The sequence below is a fragment of the Bufo gargarizans genome, chromosome 5 (assembly GCF_014858855.1).
Source record: "Bufo gargarizans isolate SCDJY-AF-19 chromosome 5, ASM1485885v1, whole genome shotgun sequence".
NCBI classification, from domain to species: Eukaryota; Metazoa; Chordata; class Amphibia; order Anura; family Bufonidae; genus Bufo; species Bufo gargarizans.
In genome coordinates, this window is record NC_058084.1 from 110,511,047 (window position 1) to 110,520,217 (window position 9,171).

The following is a 9,171-nucleotide window of genomic DNA, read 5'->3' on the forward strand; positions in this document are numbered from 1 at the left end:
CGAGAGATACAGCTCAAATGAAAAGTATAATCCGCACCTCTACAAAGGAGAAGGGGTGATTTAAAGGCAGCGAAATCAAACACAGGAGAGACAGCTGGGAGGAAGGAAACAGAAAGTAAAGACCTCATCACAGGGGCGGAGAAACAGGGCAGAGGGAACTCCCCCAAGCTCTAGTAGTGACATCATCACAGGGGTGGAGAAACAGAGCTGTGAGAACGTCTCAAAGCTCTGGTAGTGACAGCTTGTCTCTGGTTAGCTGTATGTGAGGATACACACTGCTCTGGGTACTGTGGGAAGTTATCTGCGTTCTGATTGGTCCTGCTTGTTCATGTGAGGAGAGCAAGGGCTTATGGGAAGTGAGGGAAATACAGGATGGCCTCAAGGAAGGGCAAAGATCATCACAGGAAGAGCAGCAGAGGCCGTCTTAGGAACTTGCTGAAATAGAGGCACAGAGAAATATGGTTGCTAAGGGCTGAATACAGACATCAGAAAAGTAAAATTAGCTAAAAAATGCAGCTTCAGGAATGTCTTCCCTTCAGCATCACATATGTTAGGAATTTCATTTTTGGTAGTGAAATGGCAGTTACACTTTAATACTAAGTCCTGTATGGCCATCCCTCTAGTCAGGTCCTGAAACAGTTTTAATACTTGAAAAAATGAAAACTAACAAACACAGTATCTTCAATATGTGAGGCATAAAACCATAATGCATGACCTTCCAAAGGCAATGTAAAATTACCATGGCAACCAATCAGAATTCCAAATGTCAGTTATTTTGGGGGGGGGGAAAAGCATCAGTTGACAACTGCAGATGTTTAAAACTCATTAACCAAAGGTAGTGGCTTACATAGATTGTTTTAAAGGGGTTATCCGGGATTTTATTTTTGATAGCCTATACTCAGAATAGACCATCAATATCTGATTGGCAGAGGTCCAGTACCCCACACCAACAACATCAATAATCTGTTTTGGGATAGCTGTAGTGCTGTAGTTGGTGCCAGAATTACATGACACAGTGCACTGTGTATTGATGGGGGTCCCTCTGGAGTGAATGGAAGCAGTGCTGCACCAACCAGCTCCATCCACTGCAAAATAGATGAAGCTGTGTAGTTCCCGTGTTGACTTCCCATGCCAGAGGTACCACTAAACAGCTGATCAGCAGAGGCCATTTATTGTAAAATCTTGGAGAACCGCTTAAGGTGTATTGGTTATTCACTGAAATGTCTAATACTATAAATGGCAACATAACAGATAACTAACGCAATATAAATTATAATAATCTTTATGTCTACTTTAAGTACATACAGTAAGTTTACTTCCTTGTCTGAAAGCATAAATTGTTATAGAAATAAAATATTTCCCCTCTGGTTCTTAACCTTAGCCAAGAGTACAGTGAGATCATTGACACTACTCCCAAATGCATTATTATAGTATATTACCTATGACTAATATACATACTGATAATTAAATATTTATTAATATTTATTAAAATAAATCGAATTGCATACATAATTCAGGCTATTCAATATAACATTCAGTAAAAGGACAAATACTATCTACATTTACCTACTCTGGTCCCAGTTCGCTGCAAAAAGTATAAGAATCTTCCTCCCATAGTGATCACGGCTGTCGAGCACACCAGGAAAACCATCCATGAGGGCACGCTTAACCCCTGGATCATCTGCTTTAAGATTTTTAAACATGTCCAAATTAAGCTGACGATACTGGAAATACTGAGCGAGAAGTCGGAAAGCTTCCATCTGGTTGAACTTTCTTGCCCTTAGAAACCTTAATATGAAGGCATCATCTGTCCGTAGGAAGCCAATATCTGGTCTAGTGATGATCATGTCTCTAACTTGTTGGATATCCTGATGTAAAGTGTCTGGATTTTCATTCAGTTCCAAGCGAGCTTTCTCTACCGTCTCCGGACTTAGTCCAATTTGTAGGTGGGTCATCTTTTTAAACTGTGGATCTGCTAAAGGTTGGACATCAAATCCTTCCAAATGATATATTATTTCAAACTCTGTCTAACAATATCAGTCAGGAGTAAATTGAAGAGTGAAATGAAGCAGATGTATCCAGAAACATAGTCTTGATACCTACAAAAATAGGAAACACAAAGTTTGAGTTGACAATTCTGAAAAATGTATTCTACCTTACACAATTCCACTATGTTATTGCTCTGATTTTATTCCCTTTATTTTCACATTTAATTGATGGAGGTACAGTATATAACATTAAAAGGGTTGTCCACCCCCACTGATTCACTTCAATGGGAGCTGAGCTGCAGTCTGCCGGCACGGCCACTACACAGTGGATGGAGCCTTCTGCTAAATGGAGGCTTCTGCTTCCTGCTCCGTCCACTGTTATATTTCCGGAGCCTGCAGCAAACAGTTGATCAGTGGGGGTGCTGGGTGACAGAACTCCACAGATCTGATATTGATCACCTATCCTGAGGTCATCAATATCCCAAATATGGCTCAAGGCCAAAGCTACTTTGGGACACAAAGCTTTACCACAACTTGTATGTAACTTCAATAATCCCCTTTGAGGTAAAAAGTAATATTCAGCTGGCAATAGGAAAAGTTGGGATTGTCAAATGTCCTATAGAGAAACATTAAGGTTGCACCATATGGCTCCATGAGACCTCCTGAAATGTTCAGTAGACGACTGGTGTCTCTAAGGTTTACATATTTAGACTTCTTCACTTTGGGGGAACAAATGTGCTAATCTAAAGAAAACATGTTATGGATTCATAAAATCACGGCATTACACTAATTTGCCTCCATGTTTCCCTGTGGTCGAAAATGCCATCCCCGATAAGCCACCTTTGATTCATTACCTAAAAAGAAGTCTGACAGCTTTTAATGTGGTCAACTTCCCTGCTTACATGATTACATTGCTACAGAGTTGATGAGGTGGAAAACAGACGCAGGTCCATCAAGTCCAACCAATAATAATACTGAGTTGATCCAGAAGAAGGCAAAACCCCTATGAGATGGTTGTCAATTACTTCACTTTAGGGGGGAAAATTACTTCCTGAGCCTAATTATCACAATCAAAATAAATCCCTGCATCAATGTCCCATCTTCAAATCTAGTAACCTTAACTTGTAATATTAAATACTTTAAAGAAAGGCATATAGGCCCTCCTTGAACTTGCTTAGTGAATTGCAACACCACAACATCTTGTGGCAGAGAGTTCAATGGTGTCACTGCTCTTACCTTAAAGAATACCCATCTATTTTGATGGTGAAACCTTCTTTCTCTAGGCATTCCCCCAGGTCACTGACTGCTATGACATGCACATTGACGACACCTCACCACTGCAGCCATTTACTATCCTAAGCTATAGACCTCTGAGGACAGTGATTGACTGCAGCGGTCACGTGTCCTAACCTGGTATGTCACTGCTGCTGTTTGAAAGCAAGGAGTAGAGGACCAGTACCACAGAGGACTTTGCTGGAGGAACAGGTGAGTATATAATACTTTTTTGTTTTGAGAAACTGTAGGAGTTGTCTGAGATTTTAAACTGTCTTGGACAATCCCTTTAAATTTACTGCCTACCATTATCTCTGTCTTTTCCAGTGGCAGTTTTATTATTTAATACATAATTGTTCATTTTGTTTCCTCAGCCCAAGTCCATAATTTTACATTTATCCAAAAGAACTTCATTTGCCATTCATCTGCCCAAGCTTCCGACTTCCCCAAATCTCTCTATAATATTACATTATCCTGAGCTGTGTCGATTATCCTTATAGAGCTTAGCATCATCTGCAAATATTGAATCTGTACTCTGTAAGCTCCCCACAAGGTCATTAATGAACGTATTAAAGAGAAGAGGGCCTGCTCGTAGAGACTCTACAATCATAGAGAAGCTAATCTAGAGGAAGTGTGTGCAGAAGACAGGGTCCTTTAACAGATATTTATTAGTTCCGCTCGGTAAATATATGTAAATAGCTGGAGAGGAACTAGTAAATATATGGTTGTAGTGGAAATAAGTGTTAATATTATTTAATAACAATATAGAAAAGTAATATCCGACAGAGATCTTTAAACTATGGTAGCTGTCAAGTGTTCATAGCACATTTAAGGCTAGTTTCACACTGGCGTTTCTGGGTCCGCTTCTGAGATCCGTTTCAGGGCTCTCTCTCACAAGCGGCAATGCATTCTGAATAGATAAGGATCAGTTCAGAATGCATCAATTTGGCTACGTTTGGTCTCCGTTGCACTTTTTACACGGTCACTAAAACGCAGCTTGCAGCGTTTTGGTGACCGTCTAACGATGCAGAGCCAAACAGATCCGTCCTGACTTACAATGTAAGTCAATGGGGACGGATCCGTTTTTCAATGACACAATATAATGCAATTGAAAACGAATCTGTCCCCCATTGACTTTCAATGTAAGTGTGAAAGTAGCCTAATAATGCATTAACATCTACTTTACTTATGCTACAACTAGGGTTGAGTGAACGCCCTGGAAGTTTGGGTTCGCCGGCTTCGGCCGAACTTCGCCGCAAAGTTCGGTTTCGGCACCTGAACTTGACCCCGAAACCCGAACCCCATTTCTTTTCAAATTTACCTCATTTGCAGTTTTCTCTTATCCCCCATGCTTGAATTCTACTTCCTGGTTTGTCATGTGACTGCTGTCCCATCATGCCTTAGGGCAGTGAGATGTCCTGACATCAGCAGATCATGTGACACTAACCAGTTTATTTTCTTCATCCTCATATTCAAAATTCTGAGTGTGACTGAATCTATCTATCTATCTATCCATCCATCATCTGTTTATTGTCTGTCCATCCATCCATAACTGACACTGTAACTGACATATAACTGACACTGCACATATAGGAGTAGTTATTGAAGGCAAGGAGAAGAAGCGCTGTGAGCATGTGCGTCCTGTATTACAAGGCTCCACTGCAGGACATAACCAACAATAAATGAAATCAACTGGCTTGCCACAGGGTGCAATAATAGGCTAAACACTTTAAAATAAGGCAGTTTTGATAAATGGTGTTTTTTTTGGGGAAAGTGATATAACAGTGATATCTGTTGGGTGGGATACATTTCTATTAATGACACAACCCCTTTAAGACTACATTTCCCAGAATACACATTATCAGTGCACAGACACTGCACATGCGAGGAGTGCTGGGTGCATTGAGTTTGGCAGCCTAGGGATTAGAATGGCTTGTAGTGAATCTGTCAAATGACTAAAGTATTTATGTGGATTATTCTGGGTTTTTAAGTTTTTTTCCTGAAAAAGAATATCAAAGGTTATCAATGTGTGATCAGTGGAAGGTTAATCCCCTGCTCCCCACCAGAATGAAGGGGCCACATTGCTTTTGGTTCCCTTGACTAGGCTTTAGCTGCAGTACCAGGAGCAGCCACATACGCAGTGCCTGGATAAACACTGAAGGGCTATCCTTCATACTGCTGTTTAGTAGGGATACCGTAACTATGGTCAAGACCAGACATTCATGCCTAAGGACTTTAGGCATGAATACATGTTTTAAAGCCAGTTTAGAAAATCCATTTTCACATACTCTATAGGGAATTATGAGTTAATATGGGGGGGGTAAATATATAACTAAATATATATAAAGAGTGGAGCGCAGTATTATATAACGGAGTTGCAAATAAAAAAAGTTGTACGTCTCAAAGTTAATAGTGTTCACTGAAAAATAAAAAAGTCTTATTAATAGGTATTTATTAAGAGTGAAGAAACACCCATAACAGGCTACCTTTTCTGAGGATCCTTCAAAGATGTATATAATACTGGGAGTACTGGTGACTAACCACTGATAATTGTAGGTAAATTCCTATAAGCAAGGTGCGCTGAGAGGAAGGCAATACACCTTTGTTACTCCCAATATACTAGTGAGTTTGTCACAGACATTTAAATAAAGGCCGGATCATGCTGTATTGAGGGGATCAGATTAAGTGAGATTCCTGCCAGATACAGGATAAGGATCTAGTCCCCCTACCTGAGAGTCTTAGGCCTCTTTCAGACGGGCGTTGCGGGAAAAGGTGCGGGTGCGTTGCGGGAACACGCGTGATTTTTCCGCACGAGTGCAAAACATTGTAATGCGTTTTGCACTCGCGTGAGAAAAATCACGCATGTTTGGTACCCAAACCAGAACTTCTTCACAGAAGTTCAGGCTTGGGATCGGTGTTCTGTACATTGTATTATTTTCCCTTATAACATGGTTATACGGGAAAATAATAGCATTCTGAATACAGAACGCATAGTAAAATAGCGCTGTAGGGATTAAAGAAAAATGTAAACATTTTTTACTCACCTTAGTCCACTTGATCGCGAGGCCGGCATCTCCTTCTGTCTTCATCTTAGCTGTGTATAGGAACAGGACCTGTGGTGACGTCACTCCGATCATCACATGATCCATCACATGATCTTTTACCATGGTGATGGATCATGTGATGACCGGAGTGACGTCACCACAGGTCCTGTTCCTCCACACAGCACAGAAGACAGACAGAAGAGATGCCGGGCTGCGCGATCAAGTGGATTAAGGGGAGTTAAATTATTATTATTATTTTTTTAACCCCTACAGCACTATTGTACTATGCATTCTGTATTCAGAATGCTATTATTTTCCCTTATAACCATGTTATAAGTGAAAATAATAATGATCGGGTCTCCATCCCGATCGTCTCCTAGCAACCGTGCATGAAAATCGCACCGCATCCGCACTTGCTTGCGGATGCTTGCGATTTTCACGCAATCCCCATTTCTATGGGGCCTGCGTTATGTGAAAAACGCACAAAATAGAGCATGCTGCGATTTTCACTCAACGCATAAGTGATGCGTGAAAATCACCGCTCATGTGAACAGCCCCATAGGAAATGAATGGGTCGGGATTCAGTGCGGGTGCAATGCGTTCAACTCACGCATCGCATCCGCGCGGAATACTCGTCCGTGTGAAAGGGGCCTTAGTGCTCTGGGAGCAAAACGGAGCAGGAGATGACTATATGTCTCCTGGTTCCTCTGCCTTCTCTCTGGGAGACATACTGAAGCCGCAAGAGTAGGTGCAATGCCGCTTGCTACTGCTCTGTAGTACGAGCTCACTACTCCTATATATGTGCTCAAGAGTGGTAACAAAGAATATCTCCTAGGGTGGGTTCACATCAGCGTTATGGATTCCGTATGGCTTACGGAATCCATAAGACAGAAATCAAAACGGAAGCCTTTAAGAGGCATTCCGTTTTGATCAGTCATAATAGAAGTCTATTTGCAATCATAACAGATCCGTCTGGTTCCCGTTATGCAAGACGGAAAACAAAGTCCTGTCGACAGGACTTTTTTTTTTCGTTCTGCATAATGAAAACGGGATGGATCCGTTATGATTCCCATAGGCTTCTATTATGACGGAAAGGACCTTCTATCTTCATTCAGCAGGAACTGTGCTGACGTCACCGCGCTCACCACGTGGTGAGAGCGATGACGTCAGCGAAGGTCCTTTTGCCGGTCCTTCAAGAAGAAAAAATAAGAGGATCCCGGCTGCGTTGATGAGGTGAGTTATGTTTTTATTTATTTTTTAACCCTCAATTGACATTATACGTAACATTCTGTATTAAAGAATGCTATTATTTTCCAGTATAATCATGTTATAATGGAAAATAATAAAATAAATGGGGTCCCGGGACAAACATCCCTTGTCTCCTTAGCAACCATGCGTGAAAATCGCACCGCATCTGCAAGCAGGTGCGGCTGCGGTGCGATTTTCACGCAGCCCCATTCATTTCTATGGGGCCTGCGTTGCATAAAAACAGAATATATTGCAGAATATAGAACATGCTGCGATTTTCACGCAACACACAAGCGTGAAAAACGTCGCTCATGTACACTGCCCAATTTAAATGAATGGGTCAGGATTCAGTGCGGGTGCAATGCGCTCACCTCACATTGCACCTGCGCGGAATAAGTGTGAAAGGGGCCTAAGGAAATACCTGATGTTGCTAATGCACGTGTCATTCTATCAGTCAAGAAGAAGATTGAATGCAACCACATGATTAAGCTGGCCTATTCTCCAATCCCTTGTAAATGAAATAGTTCAAGGCAGTGCTCAATCCTACTAATGCTCTGCTTCACAAAAGGCTTCTCAAGATCAGCTCAGCAGCTGAGAAAGATGTCTGCGCTCCACAATGGAGCAGATGTTCAGTGAAAAGAATGTGTGCACATATGGTAATGGTCTGTCAGAATAGAAACCAAGTCCACAAACACTGCACCGATGTACACAAAGAAAATCATAAAGGATATTACAAATAACGGAGAATTCAAGTGCAACTGTAATGCAAGTTTACACTATATATTACACCCATTTAGCCAATGCATCAGATTCCATCATATTGATAGATACGGTAGATGATAGAAACATAGATAGATAGATACTATATTAAAATATAATGATTAGACTTATACAGGGGCAGTGATGGCCAGTACGCCATGTTTGCCCCTGAAAACACATGCGGGCTGCCATCTTGACTCACAAGGCCGGCGATGCACAGGCCAGGAACCTTCATCGGGCTGTTCTCGAAACTGCCTGATCCCGGTGACCGCATTTGATTTCAGACCGGCTCGCGGCACAGGCAAAGGTAAGGGCTTACCTATGCATTGCCGGACTTGTGAGTTAAGATGGCAGATGGCAGCCCACTGCGAAGTGGCCATCATTGTACAGTGGTGCACCTAGCCTTTCTGCTGCCTGAGGCAAAAACTGAATTGGTGCTCCCCCCAATGCCAATTCCTTAACCTAACCCCTTTGCCACAATGAAATAGCTCATTGCCCATGGCCCTTCCACTGCCCCCCTCTTTCCCCTACCTGATGCTGCCTGAGGCAATCGCCTCACCTTGCCTCATTGGTGGTGCACCCCTGGACATATAGGTAGATCAATGATGAATGCATAGTTATCAATAAAGACAGATAGATAGATACTATATCAACATTTAATGATTAGACTTATACGTAGATCAATGATGAATGCACAGTTTTCAATAAAAATAGATAGATGGATGGATAGAAAGATGATAGATAGAGAGATGAGATAGATAGATAGATAGTAGTGTTGAGCGAGCATGCTCGGCCGAATACCGTGTGTGCTTGAGCACGATGCTCGAGTCTCCTACCCGCACGTTTGTTGCTATGCAGCC

The 9,171-nt window shown here is 41.8% G+C and overlaps 1 protein-coding gene across 1 annotated transcript in view; it reads right to left on the bottom strand.

The window, feature by feature from the left end:
* CLVS1 (clavesin 1) overlaps window positions 1–1,955 on the bottom strand; it is an 86,077-nt gene extending 84,122 nt beyond the window's left edge. Inside the window, exon 1 of the mRNA XM_044295311.1 lies at window positions 1,567–1,955. Within this exon, the coding sequence (XP_044151246.1) occupies window positions 1,567–1,955 (389 nt within the window). The remainder of the gene's footprint in view (window positions 1–1,566) is intronic.
* Between the last annotated feature and the right edge of the window lie 7,216 nt (window positions 1,956–9,171).